The sequence below is a fragment of the Cicer arietinum genome, chromosome 4 (genome assembly GCF_000331145.2).
Source record: "Cicer arietinum cultivar CDC Frontier isolate Library 1 chromosome 4, Cicar.CDCFrontier_v2.0, whole genome shotgun sequence".
Lineage (NCBI taxonomy): Eukaryota > Viridiplantae > Streptophyta > Magnoliopsida > Fabales > Fabaceae > Cicer > Cicer arietinum.
In genome coordinates, this window is record NC_021163.2 from 14,006,707 (window position 1) to 14,025,769 (window position 19,063).

The following is a 19,063-nucleotide window of genomic DNA, read 5'->3' on the forward strand; positions in this document are numbered from 1 at the left end:
ATATATATATATAATTGAATCTGAATGGAGCATTCCATTATTAAATACTTTATTGATTTCATTGAAATTTATTAAATATGACATAATTAATCGGAACAGTTTGAGAAGTCATTTTTCAGTTCTAAATTGAAATTAGATTTAGACTCGCCCAATTGAGAATGTTAGTTTGTAAATTTTATTGAATAATTTTAGTGTTGATTATGTGAAAATGCAATTATTTATTTTAACGTAGAATTATCACTTCAAATTTATAATAAAAAAATCGTAGAATAGACGGAATTGACTATAAAATAGAGATGAATGACAAGAAAAAATATATTAAGAAAGTAAAAGTAGTTTAAAAATTAAATTAAAATAACAATCTCAAAACATTAGAAATATTCTAACATAAACAATAAATCAGCAAAAAAATTGTTGACAGAGAAAGAATTAAAATACAACATCAAAACATTAAAACCCAATTTTTATTGACATAGTTGCTTTTTAATTATTGAAAAGAGAGTTCTGTATCAGCATTATCATGTCTCATGTTGATGAAACTTTCTTTCAGATATCACTTATCAATTATTGCAATGGTCAATAGTATAAACATTGTTAGTAACAAATGGAAGTTAAAAATTTGATACAATACATGTGTGGATATGAACTACTCATTGGTGGATATAATGAAGATATATTTTCATTCATGGATGATAAATAAGAGGTATGACCATATATATGAATAAATATTATGATGGCAATTTATTATGTATGTAATTTTAATCTCTAGCAATAACTCAACACATTTTTTAATCAATTTTTATAGGCGTGTTTACATCATCTTAAAAAGACCGTTTCTGAAAAATAAAGACAAATTTCTATTTCTAGATTCATATTTAATTGTTACTTTTGTCTTAATTTTTTTTTAAAATTTTTATAATGTTTTAATTATGCATAAAAAAATTATTTAAAAATTTATAAGTCGAAAATTAATTAAATATGTTTCGTTTCAAAATAGATTAAAGTTATTTGTTGAATAATTTTATATAATTAAAAATTGTATTGGACTAAACTTTGATGATAATGTACTTACAACCCACGTACTTTTCTTGGCAACTTAATCACCAAATCAAACAATTCTTCTTTCAAATCTTTGTTGAAATTCAGGTATTGGGTATAAAGACATAGCAGAACATATCATCCATTCAGGTGAAGCAAAATAAATATAAGTAATAATTATGCATATACTATGCAATACACATTAGTACAACTAATTAACATCAATTGAAAGGAGAAAAAAAAAAGAGACAAAGTGTGAGGTGTAAAATCTATTTAAAAATTTCTATACTTGAATAAATATAATATATTATTTAGACAATATTTTGTAGTCATTTCAGAGCATTTGCTCATTTATTTTGTTTTGGCCATTTATATATGCAGAAGATCGATATATGCACTAGAAGGAGGGGAGGTGGGTTTTTAGGAGAAAATAAGAACACTTATGACATTGCAACTTGCAAGTGAAGGAGAATAATTGATATATTTAAAAATAAAATATTTTGAGATATGAAAACAGATAAAGGAAAATGAAAACATTTTTGCTGGCCAATAATTTGTTAACTCAATGTAGTGGTGTTATTGAGTTTTATGTAAGTCGGTTACAATATTAAAGGAAAATTGATGTTAATACGAGTAAGGAAAACATAATTAAGAATGTCATAATAGAGATAAAATAAAGTTCCGTGTGAAATTAAAATTGAAGTGACACTTTGTATTATCTTTGATGTGACAAAAATAATGATATGTGATAAAATTAATGATGATATGTTAATAAAAAATATTTTAGAAACTGGTTTAATATATTATAAATAGATTGATAGATGATTAATTGTTTATTTATAATTACAGAATCTACTCTAAATAAATTTTGGAAAGAATTGGTGGGGGTGGAATGCACTGCAATAGGTTCATCTAACACGAAGTATCTCCAAAATACCTAAAGTCCAAGTTATTGTAAAAAGCCACTTGAATTCAGTGGAGAATGCATGTGTATCTTCTTTTTTCAGTCAAAAGAATTTATACAGTCATACGAGGTAACCCAATTTTTTTTAAAAGACCAAGTATGAATTGCTAATCATCCATACCAACTCCAATGGGTAATAATTATAAAATTGTAAGAAGAATATTGAAATTTATTTATTTTTTTGAAAAATAATGAATATTGGAATATTGTTTGTACATGTTTAATACAATCATTTTTTTTCTTGACTCGTTTTTAATACACTCTTAGTAACTATTTATAAGTTGGTTACTTTAACATCATTCCACTTTTACGAATTGTTTTACATTAACATTAAATAAAAAAAAGAAAACCATTATGCATTGATCTCAACATGACTATTTAAATTGAGTAAATAAAAAACAAATATTTAAACCAATATTTTATAAATCAGTGAAGGACTAATAATACTTTACAAAGTTTTCTAACTATATATAATTTTTAAATCCGGTCAAAAAAATATTACTTTTAAATTACAAGCAAGTCAATAAAGCTTATTTCAGGGAGAAAAAAACTTATCGGGACAACGAAATAATCAAATAATAATATGTTGACCTTGCTTCATTGACTTGTGACAAAGACGATCAAACAGAGACAGAGTAGTCCAACTACGTTCCAATAGTAAGCTCAAGATTGCGGAATGTGTCTCAGTGATGTAATAGGGGACATTTCCTGGAAGTCAACGAGGAAGAGTGATGATGTATTTCTGTTAATTACAACTTTAGGTATGAATTGTACCCTTTTGGTTATTTCAAGTAGTTCTCAATTATAAAAAATAAAAATAAAAAAGTGGAGATTTGTTATTCTTCATTTATTATAAGAAAATATTAGTGAGTGCATTTAATGTCTCATATTTTTTTTATTAAATAAAATTTAGATGAATTGAACTTTAGGACTCATGAATTAACTTCTTACCAACTAAACTCATCGTTAACTCATATTTTTTATACTATTATGTATGCATATATTAGAAAAGAAAAAAATCGCCAAACGAAAATCAAGAGTATAATTCTAAAAATACCACTATTAACATCCAAGGAAAACAATTATGAAATGGGCAACATACTAATTATGAAAAACACTCTCTACCATAACATGCTTAAAATGTTCCTGTCAAACCAACTCCAAACCTGCAATCATTCCATACATCTTTGCATGCAGCACATCTCAATGGTCAATCTTCAGAGCAAAAATCATATCATTATATATATAAGGTTTGTTCCACTGACAGGTTGTGTAATGTGGAGGTTACTTTGTGATAGAAAATTGTGGTGTTACTTGGTGATAATAGTGGGTTGGATCGAGTTCATTCAGATAATTGAATCGATTCTGGTCAAAATTTTGAAGTGATTTTTATGTTTTTATGGAACGTTCCAAAAATGAAGCTAAAACCAAATAAGCAACCGTGATTACGGTCTACAACAACTAGCTGAAGTGAACTACACGTACATGCCCAACCCATTCTCATGGGAATCCATTTTCGTCACCACATCAATCCTTTATTTTCAATTTTCCGTTAATTTCAACATAGTGTGTTTTACACGTTCAACAATACATAAATCCAACATGACTTTTCCTAGCTATATGATTGATTAATTTCCAAGAAATCAGAATGACAGACTGAAGTGCATAAACACAACAAGTTTGACTTGTGATCACCTTCATTTTTAAGTTTAACTTGCCTTCATCTGTCACATGCATTAAGACAAAACAGAAACATGAATTCGACCATGTCTTCTTCTAATTCCTTCAAGCTTCTATTTCTGTTCATCCTCATTAACTTTCTCCTTAACAAAACAACTAAAGCACAAGACCCCACTTTTATCTACCACAGTTGTTCTAAAGACAAAACCACCACCAACAGCACATACCAAACAAACCTCGTAACCATGTTCTCTTCACTATCCTCCAACGCCACCAACAATGAATTCCAGAACACCACAGTCACAGCAACAAACCCATCAAACAGAGTGTACGGTCTATTCATGTGCAGGGGAGACGTTTCATCTCCTTTCTGCAAACAATGCGTGTCGAATGCAACACAGAAACTATCATCAGACTCAGACTGTTCCTTATCAAAAGTGGCAGTTATCTGGTACGACGAGTGCATGGTTCGGTATTCCAACACCTCTTTTTTCTCAACCGTAGACACGAGTCCCAGTGTTTACCTTTGGAACACTGCCAATATGACGAACCAAGAAAGCTTCATGAGTTTGCTGTCTGTTACTATGAATGAAACAGCAAATGAAGCGGCGAATTCTAATTCTGTTGGTGTTAAAAAGAAGTATGCTACAAAGGAGGCTAGCGTATCTGGATTTCAGACGCTATATTGTTTGGCTCAGTGTACAGAAGATTTATCTCCACAAGATTGTAGAATATGCCTTAGTGATGCCATAGGAGATCTTCCACAGTGCTGTGAAGGAAAGCAAGGAGGAAGAGTTTTATTTCCTAGCTGTAATGTTAGATATGAATTGCATCCTTTTTATCAGAAGATTCAGAAACTTGCTCCTTCACCGGCACCAACACCAGGACTTGCTCCTCCAACAACCACTCCGAATTTGGGAGGTAATATAATTTAGACATAATTTTGATAATTTTTTTAAGAATTTTACAATAACTGTTAGCTTTAAATAATAATTTATTGTGTTAAGTTTAAATTAGTTTTTTTTTTATATCTAATGGCTTATGAATGAGGTGGTTTGGGTCTCTTTAGATTTAATTAGAGATTATGGTTTCGAATCAAGCTCTAACAATGCCGTCAGTTGTACTTCAACCCAATTAGAGGGATTGAATTTTGTCCTGTACCCGCCCCATATAATACATATAAAACTAAAATAAAAAATTATATTTATTAAAATTAAAGTTTCTATATTCAAAATAGATTAAAATTTATAATATTTTAAAAAAATAAAAATAAAAATAAATGAGTATATGCCAATAAAACAAAAAATAGTAATTTAAAATTACTAGCGGCATGGATTCAAGGGCGAAACAGGTAACAAAACCTTATTTTCATCGTCGCCTCCACCCCAAACTTAGAGTTTTGAGAAAAACTCGCACTTGCACTATGTCGAAGTAGGAATTCTCTGTCAAAGTTGGAACAAGTTCGAGTGAGTATCCAGGTAGACGGGTTAAGATGTCATAACTATTTGTATCTCAATTTTTTGGAAAGCTCTCTAGTATAAGACTTTTTTTTTATAAGTTAATAATAACTTTTAGTATTGGTTAAATTTTGCTTTTATATGACTGCATCTCAATTTTCTACAATGTTCTCTAATACATATAGGACTTTTCCATAAATATAGAACAGCTGATTTTAGTTTAGAAGTTCCTGTAAATTGGAGACTAATCCAACTTAGGCTTAGATAAAAATATCATGCTTTCAAGTATTGTGCACTTGCATTTCACTAGCAGTAAATAAAGAACTAACACTAGAATATGATGGAATGGAACCGTTTGCAATACTTGAATGAAGCATATTTTTGAAATGCAATTGTCTACAGCTACAAGCCATTGAACTAAAATTACCTCAGTTTGGAATATTGCAGGAAGTAGTGGAATCTCATCAGGGACAATTGTTGCAATTGTGGTTCCAATTACGGTAGCTGTGTTGCTATTTATAGTAGGCGTTTGTTTCTTCTGTAAAAGAGCAGCAAAGAAGAAGCGTGACGTTGCACAAGAACCAAGAAGTAAGGGTCTACTCACTGAAAAGAAGATCTTTAAGTCTTAACTTTGTTCATATTTGCACAATCTTCTGTTATAGTTTTTTATCTTACAAACCTACAATTTTGCTTCTTAGCTGAAACTGATATTACCATCGTGGAATCGTTGAGATTTGATTTGGCTACACTAGAAAAAGCCACAAACAACTTCTCAGAAGCAAATAAGCTAGGTCAAGGTGGATTTGGTCAGGTTTACAAGGTATGCAGTTTACATGTCTTTTTTATGATTAGGAATCAAACTCTGTATTTCACACACTGTGCACCAACCATTTGCGCTAGACCTTGATGGTTGAAGTTAACATGCTTTTGTTTCTTCATAACATGGAAATAATACCAATTGTTATATGAACAATTGTTTATTTTTATGGAAATTCAGGGCATGCTTTCAAGTGGACAAGAAATAGCTGTCAAGAGACTCTCTAAAAACTCTGGCCAAGGCGGAGAAGAATTTAAGAATGAAGTTATGCTGGTTGCCCAACTTCAGCATAGAAATTTAGCTAGGCTTCTAGGTTTTTGCTTAGAAAGAGAAGAAAAGATACTTGTTTATGAATTTGTGGCCAACAAAAGCCTTGACTATATTCTTTTTGGTAAGCTCATCTTATCTGAATTCTTTATAGTGCATAATTTATCTTTAAATTGAAATCTTGGATGAATTTATGTTTCATTAAACTGATTCACTTTTATTGGAGATCCATAATCTTATAAATGGAATGTTTGTGCAGATCCTGAAAAACAAAGCGGGTTGGATTGGACAAGGCGTTACAAGATTATTCGAGGGATTGCTCGAGGCATTCAATATCTTCACGAAGATTCTAGGCTGAAAATTATTCATCGTGATCTCAAAGTTAGCAACATATTGTTGGATGGAAACATGAATCCAAAAATCTCTGACTTTGGCATGGCAAAATTATTTGGAATGGATCAAACTCAAGGAAATACTAGTAGGATGGTAGGGACATAGTAAGTATTATCACTCTGGCAGCATACATTTGTGAATGCACCTATCAACAATTCAATCAATATATAATATAACAAACAGAAATAGTTCAATTCAAATGTCTTAGATGTTTCAATTAAACAAACAATAAAAGAGCATCATCTTCTGTGTTTTGTTTCCAATATTGACAGTGTTTTATATTGGTGGTATAATATGTGTTTTAGTGGTTACATGTCTCCGGAATATGCAATGCGTGGAGAGTTCTCTATCAAGTCTGATATATACAGTTTTGGAGTCCTCATTATGGAGATTATAAGCGGCAAGAAGAACATATCTTTCCATGAAACAGGTGTTGCTGAGGATTTAATGAGCTATGTGAGTAGAGAAAAGTTTAATTTTGTGCTTCTTATTATATTGTGATCACATCATAACAAATGTTTGATGAAAATTTGAGACAGGCATGGAAACTTTGGAAGAATGGATCATCCTTGGAATTGGTGGACGACACATTAAAAGAATCTTATACTCCAAATGAAGTTATAAGATGCATTCATATTGGTTTACTATGTGTCCAAGAAGATCCCGCAGATAGACCTACGATGGCAACAATAATGCTCATGCTAGATAGTTACACCGTTTCTCTACCTTTACCTATTCAGCCTGCATTTTTTCTACACAGTGGAACTGATCCAAACACGCGGAAGATAGAAATTAGTGAATCAACTACTAATGGAATACCAGAGTCTTTCAATGAGATGTAGTTTGGTGATTAGATCATGGTAGAGCTTGAGAACTTTAGGAGATTTTAAAATTGTAGTTTAATGGTGTATACAGTTTTGAGTTCAAAACATTGTAACATTTTGTATTAGTTTATTTTTCAATTTGGAAATAATATCTGCAGGTTCTTTAGGCCATCTTGGCCGCTAAATTTCTAAATTAGCCTGAACACTCAGTAGTAATTTTTGTTAAAAAAAATAAAACCTTAAAACACATATCCGTCTGGAATCAGAGAAACAAACAAAAAAAACAAAAGGGAGTTTGTCATATGTGGGTACTATTCCTACATCAATGATAAGATGACTAAAAAATAGTAAGGTGGCCACCCATTAGCTGATGAAATCAAGTCCATCAAGTATGTTCCCACTATGTCAATTTCTTCTTAATCCACCTTTTTCAAGCCATCAAATTTGACTCTGAATGTTAAACAATCAATCTCAAGCTAATTAAGACATGTCTTTTATCTTAGTCCACCCCTAATTTTTTTATCCACCTATACCTATAATGGTTGGATTAGAAAACACTAGACAATTTGATTTTGAAATTTTGTGCATTTTAATTTCCGGTAAGAATGAAAAATCATGATGGATAAACAAATTTGAACTTAAAAATCAATTTCAAAACTCAAAATCTCACTTAAATTAAAATCAAATTGTAGAAGCAAAATTAATACTACTTCAAAAAATTTCAACTTATGAAAATCAATTATATACTTCTATGATCAGTTTTGTCTCTCTAATAGTGTATTTGGTATCATGTTGGATAAACACGTACTATGTGTTAAGTTGAAGCATCGATCCGATCCGTAACTTCAAAGCTACCATGCTGATACTGCAAATTAAAGAAAATCCAAACATACTACGAATATATGTTTGGATAGAGAATACATTGTGATAGTAATATTGACAAAATTTACATTTTAAAATTTCTTGGAGTGCCAACATGATATTTTCCGACTCACCCTAATTCACTGCACACCTTTTTGCATTTGTTAATTGTTAATAATTCAGTGGTTTTTAGCCCTTCTAGATTTTCAGTGACAGTCACTATTTTCAACCAAAAATACTATTCTAAAGAAAAACTAGTTTCTTCTTTTTTAGATAAGCAAAGAAAAACTAGTTTCTTCTTTTTTAGATAAGCAAAGAAAAACTAGTTAATTAATTGCAGAAATGTAAATTCTGGTACAAACCTTTCTCCAAAAGAAGATGTTTCCTTCCAGATACTCTGTTATTACCCTCTCCCTCTTCACCTTCCTAATTTTCCCAACCAAATCAACTCCAATTTACAGTTCTCATGTCTGCACAAACTCTTCCAAATACCAACCAAACACCACTTTTCAAACCAATCTCAACCTCCTCCTCTCTTCCCTTTCTTCAAACGCCACCAAACCCAACCATTTCTACAAAACATCAATTGGCAACGAAACTCCAAACGCCGTCAAAGGCCTCTTCCTCTGCCGCGGCGACACTCTCACCACAACCTGCCAGGACTGCGTAACCGCCGCATCAAAAGATCTAAAACGCCGTTGCCGTTTCGATAAAGAGGCTATAATCTGGTACGACGTGTGCACCGTACGCTACTCCAGTAATTATCTCAACAACATAGTTCCAAGCGTTGATCTCTCTGATTCCAAGAGCGTGGCTCAAGAAGACCGAACCCGGTTCAACGAGTTACTTGCACGGTTGTTAAATGACGTGGCAACGAAGGCTGCGAATTCCGCCGAAGAAAAATTCGCGACGGGGGAAGTGAAATTCACGCGCTCGGTTACACTTTATGGTTTAGTTCAGTGCACGCCGGAGTTATCGTTGTTTGATTGTATTATGTGTTTGAGAAGCGCAATTGCATCTGTTCCTAATTGTTGTGATGGGAAACAAGGAACAAGAGTTTTGCTTCCATCGTGCAATATTAGATATGAGTTGTACTCATTTTATAATAGCACCGATACGGTTACTCCTCCGGTTCTTCAATCTCCTCCATCAGGTACAGTTACTACCGTTATACTTATACGTGATTATTACAATTTTAGATTAATATAGACAAAAATAAAGGAAAAATATATTGAATAATTAAAGAAATGTTGTTACAAATAAGACGTATATAGTCATTAGAATAATTAATTAGTCTAATCGATTAATGTAATTAATATTGTATATCTAATTGATTTTTTCCTTGATTGATTGTTTGGTTTCATTAATGGTGTTGGTTTCAGGAAGGAGTCGTTTTGAAGTGATTGTTGCATTTGTTATACCTATTGTTGCTGCGACGGTGCTTTTCACATTTGGAATATGTACGGTTATGAGAAAACAAGCAGCGAGTATGATACACTTATGGAGGAAAACGGTAATACGATATGGTCTTTAATCTTTTGTTAATTAGTTGATTAGTGTTGGTATTTGGTTTGTAATTATTTCATTTTGGTTTTGAAATTGAACAGGATTTTAATGAGGTGTAGTTGAGACTGATGCTGGAAAGATTCAAGGTAGGAGATAATTCTCGTTGACGCGCGGGGAATTTTCAGAAGTTAGTTGATTGGGGAAATTCTGGTGCTTAAATACAAGAGTCAAAAGTACTTGTTTCAATCTTCCATGCTTAATGTTAAATAGACCACTGTAAATTTAATGAAAAACTAGGTGGATTACTAATCTTCAGGTGAAGTCACATTTGCATCTAGATTCATATGTTTACAACTTCAAATAAAAATCATTTGAAAAAACAATTAAGTTGACTTGAAAACTTAGATTGGATTGCTAATTTTTATTTTGGTGTGCTTATAAATCAATTTATTTGTATACTTTATTTTTTAAATAATTCTTTTTAAATAATTTTTTAAACTTAGATTGACTTGAAATTTATTTTTTTCGAAAAGATATCGAAAAATATTAAAAAATATTTTTTTTTTTCAAAGAATTTTGTGAGACTAATTTTTTTTCTCGAATAAAAAACAAATCGAAATTATTTTATTGGTGAAAAAGTCGAAAAAATTAAAAAAAAAATTGATTTTTTTTTGAAAACGTGGGCTATAGGCCCACTAAGCCCACAAAATTTTAGAGGGCTTTCAGTGTTGGGGTCTTTTAAATTATAAATTTTTTTATCCCCTTTAACATGTGGGCTAGGACCAATAATTATGGGCTTGTCAAATTGACAGCTCTAGATGTGAGTAGAATAAATAGGTTTTATAAAGAGATGTGGATATAATTTGAATGGATGAGAATTGTTTTTACTTTGAACGGTTGTCCCAACTCCCAAAAATCATTATTGTCATTTTTCATTCACTAATATACCATCAAAAAGACAAAAATGTGAACAACCCAACATCAATCCATAATCTTCTGATAGCTCCATTTCACTTGTAGAAAGACACCATTTGAATACTCCATGAGTATTATTAATGATTTCAATTTCAAGAACTGGATTTTCACACTGAGATGAAGATTTTCCCATAGGAGAGTGTAATAAGCTTCCATACGAAGAACCCAATTGAAAATTTCCCATCTCGATGCTGAATTCACCTCTTGAAAAAGTTGATTCAATTTTATGCGGGTGCAGGCAGGGTGCATGGATAATTACCCATGCCTATACCAATACACATACATTGGATTTTTACCTAGGGTACTTTATTCAAATTCTTGTATCTTAATCTGTCCATTCTCAATAAAAAAGAAACTATGTTTAAATTTTGATTAAAAAATAAATAAAATTTAAGTAATTAAATTTTATAGAGTTTTTTTATCGTAGAAGGGCTTGAAAAAATTAATTAAATATTTCAAATATTAATTTTGACCTGTTTTTGTATTAAATTTATTGTAAAGTCCAAAATATATAAAGATATTTATTCAAAGTTTACTTCCATAACACATGCTCACATTTTAATTGTATGGTGGTTATTTATGCTTGATTTTACTTGGATTGGGTAATTACTACATGTTCTGACAATTTGATTGTCTAAATATATATATGAAAAAAATATACTCTTGAGTGACACACATGTATGATCATTTCATTCGCATTTTCTTTATTCATTATTGAGTTCAAATCATATGCAGAAGAAAAGCAAATGAAAAATAAACTAAAAACAAAATCGATTTAACTGATGTTCCATCAATTGCATTGTTCTTCCCAATGCCTTCAATGTCAAATGAGCTGTCTTTTGCCCTGATATCATCAAAGCTCTAAACGTTGGACCCTACAAAAATCACCAACAAAATCATTATCACATCTTAATCAAATGTTTCTTACCATCTTCAAATTAATTGCACTAAAACCAATCAACTTGCAGTTGAAAATATCTAAAAAAAACCCTGATATTAATTTCGACATTACTTTAATCACTTCCTAAATCAAAATTGTACAAACAAACCTATAAACAAAATATTATTTTCTTTGGTAGATTATAAACAAAAATTATAGTTCATGCACAATATTAACTCAATATATTATTACACACAAAATTGTCCAAGCCTACATTATGTACACACACATTAACTCCTAGAATCATGTTTGGTTAAATCAAACATGATTTAATTTAACCATAAATTATTATTATGTTTGACTTCCAACTTTAGAATTGATTTAAATCACAAATTAATTATTTAAAAGCAAATATATTTAGCTTCTATGATAACTAGAATATTTTTCAAGTTTATTGATATACATACACAAAAAAATAATTATTATTTTGAAATAGATAAAAATTATTATTTTTTATTTTAAACATACCCAATATAAATAACTTTACCTTCAAAGTATTTAACATCAATTTCATAAAAATTACTTAAGTCAAAATCAACTAGTATCAATTATTATCACATAGGAACCAAACACACTAATTAAACTTGAACCGAAAACAAAGAAGCTTACCACTCTTGGAGTTCCATACATTTCAGCAACTTCCATACCAATAATAATTATACCAGAAACAATCTCCTTAGTAAGACAAACAATAACATCTTCACTGGTATTCATGTCAAGTGAATTTATTCCACGAACAAAGTCAATCATACCAACACGCTCAAACATTTTTAAGCCACTAGCACCAAAAGGACCATCATGTCCACAAGAACTCACAACAACCTTGGCTTCCATAACATGAGGATTCATACAAGACTGTTTATCATGCTTTATTGAAACCAAAGTCCAATTCATAACAACACCACCAACTCTTCCTTCTTTCACAATTAGATCCTCAACAGCAACATCATTGAACAATTTCACGTTAGATCTAACGAGAAGCTTGCTCAAGATTGTTGAAGTGAACAAAGCAGCGTGTTTGATTAAAAAGTATTCTTCTCGTTTGTCGTAATCAGCTTCAATTTTCTCGAGGAAGAGGTGAGCTAGTTGGCGGACAACCATGACAGAGAAGAGTTGGCCGCCGAGCCAAACACCGCCACCGGGACTAACAAATTGTTCGATTATGGCTATACTGATGTTAAGGTTTTTGCTTAATTCGTAAGCGCATGAGAGACCAAAGGAGCTGGCACCGAGGATGACAATGTCGATGTAGGTAACCATGTCTGTTACGTAACAGCGTGGCATTTCACGAGAGACGGTGGATTCTTCGATGGGTTCAAATTTGAAGGAGTGAAGATGGTGTGTGTTGAGGGACATGGAGATTGAAGAATTGTTACGAGAGGTGGATTTGATTATGTTGGAGGTATGGGTAGCAATTGTACTTCCATTGAAGAATGAAGATTTTGGACTTGAAAAGAGAAAAGTGGCAAGAGATGTTACGGTGGTAGTGTCGACTATTATGAAGAAAGAGAGTATTTGGAAAATAAGGGTTACTGATATTTGGTAGATATTTGGTAGAGAGGTGAAATAGATGTGCGTGAGTCATTGAAGTAATGGAGGTGTATCAATAACTTAACCATGGTGGGAAAATAGTTTCCTTAACTATAGCATTAAAAAAATCTTGTTTTTGACCAACGAAAAGTCACAGAAGTGGGTATTTGACTCTTGTTATTCCACATTGATCACTCATGTCACGTAAAAATTGCTCTACTGACTTGTTTTGCATCAAACATTTTCAATGGTATATAATTTCCTTCTATCATAAATCTGATCGTTGGTCTTCACCCACCACTCCAGAATCAGAATCTAACAGACTCTGTTATCTTTCAATTTATTTATTACAACACTACCCTTCCCCTCACAACCAAAAAGCAGAGATGCGTATCCTCAAATTCTTTAGAACAAAAACCCAAATGATTCTTCTTGCATCATTCTTAGTGCTCCTAAGCTTCACCACATTCGAAGCAGCTCCAGTATACAACTCCCACGACTGCACAGAATACGAAACCACCTATTACCAACCCAATTCAAATTTTCAAAATACCTTAAATACCCTTCTGTCTTCCCTCATATCAAACGCCACCCTCCATAACGGTTTCTACTCCATCCACATACCCCTCCAAACCCCTAACGACTTAAAAGGACTTTTCCTCTGCCGTGCTGACGTCACCCCTTCTCTCTGTCAAAACTGTGTAACCGCCGCTGCCAACAACATTACGAAACTTTGCAACAACCAAACAGAGTCTATAATCTGGTACGATGAGTGCTTATTGCGTTACTCCAATGTCTCGATTTTTGACCATATGGTTCCGTCAATAACATTGGATTCCGATGAAACCGTTCCTGATTCGGAGTTTACACAATTCAGTGATTTTCTTCCAAATTTTTTGAAGAGGGTAGCACTGGAAGCTGTGAATTCTCGTGAGAAATTTGCTACAAAAGAAGCGAAGTTCACGGATTCAATGAAATTATATTCTTTGGCACAGTGTACGCCTGATTTGTCCACGTTTGAATGCAACAAGTGCTTGCTAGGTGCCGTTAGTGAAATTGATGGGAAACGAGGTGCAAGATCACTTCTTCCTAGTTGTAATCTTCGATACGAATCGTTTCGATTTTACAATGTTTCTGCTGTTTCCACTCAACCACAACTTTCTTCTTCTTCTTCGGGTATCAACAAAATGCATTAATCTGTTTTAGTAATACTATTTCTGGGGTGTTTTAAAGTTGAAAAATATACATATACACTTTAAATTTCCATACATTGTTCATACTTCTATTTTTTATCTTACTTTCATTTCATCAACATTCAAACCAATCCAAAAAAGACAGCAAAATTTGATTTAAAAAAATCAGAAAGAAAACGGAATTCGATATTATTGGATGAGTTTGAACTTTTTTTTATTTGAAAATCACTCGGATTGAATTGAATTTCATTTTCACTTTCAAAAATTTATATTTATAAATTTTAATACTTCTTTTTTTATTTTATTAATATGAGATATTGCATTAAACTATTATTTGATAGTTTCAATTAATTTTTAATAATATTTTTTTATTTAAGATGATATATTTTTATTATTATTTCATATAATTTAAACATAATTGATCTTTGTTATTATGTAATATTAATTTTTAGTATATTATATATAATATTTTTTCTTCAAACTTGTTAAATTAATGTAATTTTATAATATTATTGATAAAATAATGTATTACAAATTGTAATTTCGATATCAAATTTAAACTACGTTAATTTAAATTGGATATTTTTACAATTGCCGTACAAATAAAACCGTGAATATTTTAATCTTTTGAGCAGATAAATTTTTCTCTTGAAATCGATCAGAAACACACCGCATACACCCCTAGATATATAATATCACTCATGAGATGACTTAAAAAAGTAATCACGTTTATTGAGAGAAAACATTTGATTCCCATCATTTGAAAAAATATTAAAGAATTAAAAACGAAATATAATATATATATATATATATATATATATATATATTATATTTTGAATCACAAAAAACTTATTTAATCATAAGATCAATAACTTTTGTAGGAAAAAGTAATGTTTCTATTGTTATTGCGGTTGTTGTTCCGAGTGTTGTTGCTGTGACACTTTTCATTATTGGATGTTTATTCCTGCGTAAGAGAGCAAGAAAGAAGTATAATTCATTCAATCAGGATTCATCTTCAAGTAAGTTTTTTTTTTTTTGGTTATTTTGTTTCTTGGTTCATTTGGTTGGTGATAAATTGTGTGATGTATTATTGTCTATGTAGTTTGGCGCAAGGATCTTATAGATTTAGAGTGTTTGCAATTTGACTTGGCACAAGTTGAAACTGCCACAAACTATTTCTCAGATGAGAACAAGATTGGCCGAGGTGGATTTGGTGTTGTTTATAAGGTATGTAATTTGTTGCCATATAATGCTTGATACATGTTTTTTCTTTCTATGCTAAAATTTAATAAAATGGCTTGGTGTAATATATAAGGTAAGAAGTTTGTTTGTGCAAAATGCTTGACACATTTTTTAAATGTGCTAAAATTGAGTAAATGGATCTGATCTCATGTTTGTGTGTAGGGTATCCTTCCTAACGGATATGAGATAGCTGTGAAGAGGTTGTCATTGACCTCAACGCAAGGTATAGTAGAGTTCAAGAATGAAGCTTTCCTTGTGACCAAGCTTCAACATAGAAATTTAGTGAGACTATTGGGATTTTGCTTGGAAGGACATGAAAAAATGCTTGTTTATGAATACATAATGAATAAAAGCTTAGATCGCTATCTATTTGGTATGGATCTTTTCAACTCGATTATTACTTAGTCAATTTTATTGATCGTTCTCATACTAGTATCAATTAATCAATTTATCATAATCTTTTAATATATTTGCAAGTGGTGTTACAGTTTTCCTTATAAAAGTACAATCACTTTGAAGGGGGTTAATAGCTTTGTAATAAATGAAAGCTTTTTATATACTTACTTACTCTTGGCTAATCCTCATATTTTATTTTTACATAATATTGTAGATCCTGCAAAACAAAGGGAGTTAGACTGGTCAAGACGCTATAAAATTATAGTTGGCATCGCTCGAGGGATTCTTTATCTCCATGAAGACTCCCAACTTAAAATTATTCATCGTGATCTCAAAGCTAGCAATGTTCTATTAGATGAAAATATGAACCCAAAGATTTCAGATTTTGGAATCGCAAAAATTTTCCCAACAGATCAGACTCAAGTAAATACAGAAAGAATAGTGGGGACTTAGTAAGTTTTAGAACTTTCTTGCATTTATGAGAGCTTACATATTAATTTACAAGTTAGTTATATTATGTATTAAAAAGAAATATGTTCTTCATGAAAATGTTTACATTCTTTCTTGAACATGTGGATTAAATATTGTTTTCAGCGGTTACATATCTCCAGAATATGCTATGCGCGGACAGTTCTCTGTGAAGTCAGATGTGTTCAGTTTTGGTGTCTTAGTTTTGGAAATCGTGAGTGGCAAGAAAAATACCGATTTAAATCAATGGAATCATGCTAATGACCTCTTAAACTATGTGAGTATAATAAATATGTGTTATGCTCTTTCGATGCAATCCTAGATAAACAAATTCCAATGTTTAAATTAACTGACACAATAATATGTATTACTACCACAGGTTTGGAAAAAATGGTCAGAGCAAAAACCTTTGGAGTTACTGGATCCAACACTACAAGGTTCATCTTATTCAAGAAATGAAGTCATGAGATGCATCCATATGGGTTTGTTGTGTGTTCAAGAAAATCCAAATGATAGACCTTCCATGGAAACTGTTGAACTTATGCTTAACAGTTATTCAGTTACCTTGTCATTACCTCGACAGCCGCCATATTTCCTACGTCGAAGAACACCTGACAATATAGAATATGAGATTGATTATAATCAGTCTACTACCGCCTGTTCGTTTCCATGGTCTGTAGATGAAGAACCCATAACTGAAGTATACCCTCGATAAAATATATTGTTTTCATTAGGTTTTTATTGATGCATCCGATGAATGTTTGTTAATGGCAAAAAAAAAAAAAATCACTGTAAACAATGTTCAAATCATGTCGAATTATGGCTTTGTAGCTACATTTATTAGATTATATATATTGTAAATATTAATGGCTAAAATAATGCTGTTATAATAATAATAAAAGTTATGGCCGTTAAGTGCAAATTTTGTTGGTTCTATGGTTGTTTTTAGTAACATTTGAGAAAATAATATTTTTAGCAAAGAATGTTTTTATTTATTTATGTTATTTTATATTTTAAACTAACTAAACTGTTAATTTTATAAAAGAACTCAATTAACTTAACAGCTATCTGCTATAAATTATTAAGTATAAACTATCAAATGTCAACAAATTTTACCAAACAAAATTAATGTCTTTTATTGTGGAACTTTGTTTCGTTTTCCTTTGGAAAATAATTAGGTCGTAAAGAATCGCTTTTTCTTATTTGTATGATTTTTAATCATCACTTTTTAATGTTGATGTTTTTTATTTATTAAAGGATTTAGTGTTGCTTGATTTAGTAGATTTTAATTTTAATTTATATTTTGTATATTTTAATATAATGTTAATTACAAAACTTTGTAATTTTATTAAAGATAATTTTTATGTTAAAATAGGGGAGAAAGAGTGATATTTGCAATGGTGAAAAAATCATGAGATAAAGAAAATGTAGAAAGATAGATAAGAAGGTAGGAAAATGTAGAGATTGAATTCACTATTAGTGAATTTATGTGGCCTACACATTTGACAATCATTGACCGTCCTATTTCGATGTAACAATCTTAAATATTTTGATTTAAATTTTTATTTTGTAATTTAAAATATCAAATTTAAATTTGAATCATTCAATCTTAATATAATATTACCAACATATGATTGCGTAGATACAATCTTAATATAATATTATGGACATATGATTGCGTGGATGCATGTCCGGAAAGGTAGGGAAGTAAGTAAACAATCCTTGTGCTTTATTTTTCAAAAAAACTATCGTTTTTGGGTTAAAAGTTTGAACATTACATTAAAAAAGACAAATTTTATGGTATTCTTAAAAAAGAAAATTACTTGTTAATTTTTTAATCAATAATTGTGTTTCTTTTCTCCACATCAACATTTGTATATTATATATTAAGTTAACTAAAATAGTTGTACCCATACATTTATCTTTACAATTTAATCTACTTAAAATTAATAAATTATTTTCTTATTGTTTAATTAAAATTAAAATAATTATCAAGTTCTAGAATTTACTCTCTCATTCTCTCGTTCCACCACTAAATTAAATTTCTCTCCACAGTTGTCGTTCCACCATTGTGAATAGAACTCTTCACCGTTCTTCCATCATTGTTCCTCTATCTCACTCCCAATCCGCTCGTGTTTCTGTTGTTGTCGTCTTGGTGTCATCATAAACTTTTTGTCTTTGATTTATAGTGTGTAAATATGAATTGTTGTATATATTGCCACCATGAGACTATTTGAAACTGTTTATGTACACACGCCATTGTTTTTGACAAAGCCAGACAAAACAACAAACCTTTATGTTGTCGTACAATTAATCATTATCTAGTTTGTAAGAAGGAAATAGTTCTTTCAATATAAATAAAGGTGATCATATCTCTTTCTTTGTCTATGCTAATACTAATATACAAGATCTTAGGGATATTTTTAGAGGAATTGTTCTTAGTGGCTTATCCTGATCAAGTTACTCTTTCAAGGTTATTTGTTTTTGATGATATCAGAGTTGATTTTGTTTT

At 30.8% G+C, this 19,063-nt stretch overlaps 3 protein-coding genes, 1 long non-coding RNA gene and 1 pseudogene across 15 annotated transcripts in view; 3 read left to right on the forward strand and 2 right to left on the reverse strand.

Annotated features, from left to right (window-relative positions):
- Positions 1–3,403, forward strand: part of LOC113783928 (cysteine-rich receptor-like protein kinase 10) — an 8,763-nt gene extending 5,360 nt beyond the window's left edge. For 2 of the 6 annotated variants that reach the window (XM_073367762.1, XM_027333490.2), the window contains one exon: positions 1,888–2,217. In XM_073367762.1, coding sequence (XP_073223863.1) covers positions 1,888–1,979 — 92 coding nt within the window. In that variant the 3' untranslated portion in view covers positions 1,980–2,217. Of the gene's footprint in view, positions 1–550; positions 820–1,419; positions 1,455–1,887; positions 2,218–2,618 lie in introns of those variants that run through there. The other 4 variants (XR_012162756.1, XR_012162757.1, XM_073367761.1 and 1 more) reach the window with 4 other exon arrangements.
- Positions 2,577–5,705, reverse strand: LOC113786194 (uncharacterized). 2 transcript variants are annotated; one of them, XR_003472348.2, is made up of 3 exons: positions 5,567–5,705; positions 5,044–5,124; positions 2,577–2,710 (listed from the first exon to the last, which is right to left on the reverse strand). It is a non-coding gene; the product is annotated as an uncharacterized lncRNA (long non-coding RNA). The 2 variants fall into 2 exon arrangements; XR_012162758.1 differs by lacking the exon at positions 2,577–2,710 and having other exon boundaries at positions 3,516–5,124.
- On the forward strand, positions 3,539–7,586 carry LOC101510798 (cysteine-rich receptor-like protein kinase 10). 3 transcript variants are annotated; one of them, XR_003472346.2, is made up of 7 exons: positions 3,539–4,603; positions 5,572–5,727; positions 5,838–5,959; positions 6,137–6,347; positions 6,483–6,709; positions 6,922–7,072; positions 7,156–7,586. XR_003472346.2 is itself a non-coding variant. In XM_027333487.2 (7 exons), the coding sequence occupies exons 1-7, from the start codon at positions 3,757–3,759 to the stop codon at positions 7,456–7,458; spliced, it is 2,028 nt and encodes a 675-aa protein (XP_027189288.1). In that variant the 5' UTR covers positions 3,539–3,756; the 3' UTR covers positions 7,459–7,586. The 3 variants fall into 3 exon arrangements, 2 of the variants coding, with proteins under 2 accessions (XP_027189288.1, XP_027189289.1); XM_027333487.2 differs by having other exon boundaries at positions 6,483–6,720; XM_027333488.2 differs by having other exon boundaries at positions 5,587–5,727; positions 6,483–6,720.
- An 867-nt stretch (positions 7,587–8,453) lies between these two features.
- Positions 8,454–17,485, forward strand: LOC140918596 (cysteine-rich receptor-like protein kinase 25). 4 transcript variants are annotated; one of them, XM_073367760.1, is made up of 8 exons: positions 8,454–9,459; positions 14,284–14,323; positions 15,327–15,464; positions 15,548–15,672; positions 15,850–16,060; positions 16,298–16,535; positions 16,678–16,828; positions 16,931–17,485. In XM_073367760.1, exons 1-8 carry the CDS (start codon positions 8,680–8,682, stop codon positions 17,264–17,266), a joined length of 2,019 nt encoding a protein of 672 aa, XP_073223861.1. In that variant the 5' UTR covers positions 8,454–8,679; the 3' UTR covers positions 17,267–17,485. The 4 variants fall into 4 exon arrangements, with proteins under 4 accessions (XP_073223861.1, XP_027189286.2, XP_073223860.1 ...); XM_027333485.2 differs by lacking the exon at positions 8,454–9,459 and having other exon boundaries at positions 13,439–14,428; positions 15,850–15,910; XM_073367759.1 differs by lacking the exon at positions 8,454–9,459 and having other exon boundaries at positions 13,442–14,428.
- LOC101509720 (thiamine thiazole synthase 2, chloroplastic-like) lies at positions 10,733–13,309 on the reverse strand (annotated as a pseudogene).
- Positions 17,486–19,063: the final 1,578 nt, after the last annotated feature.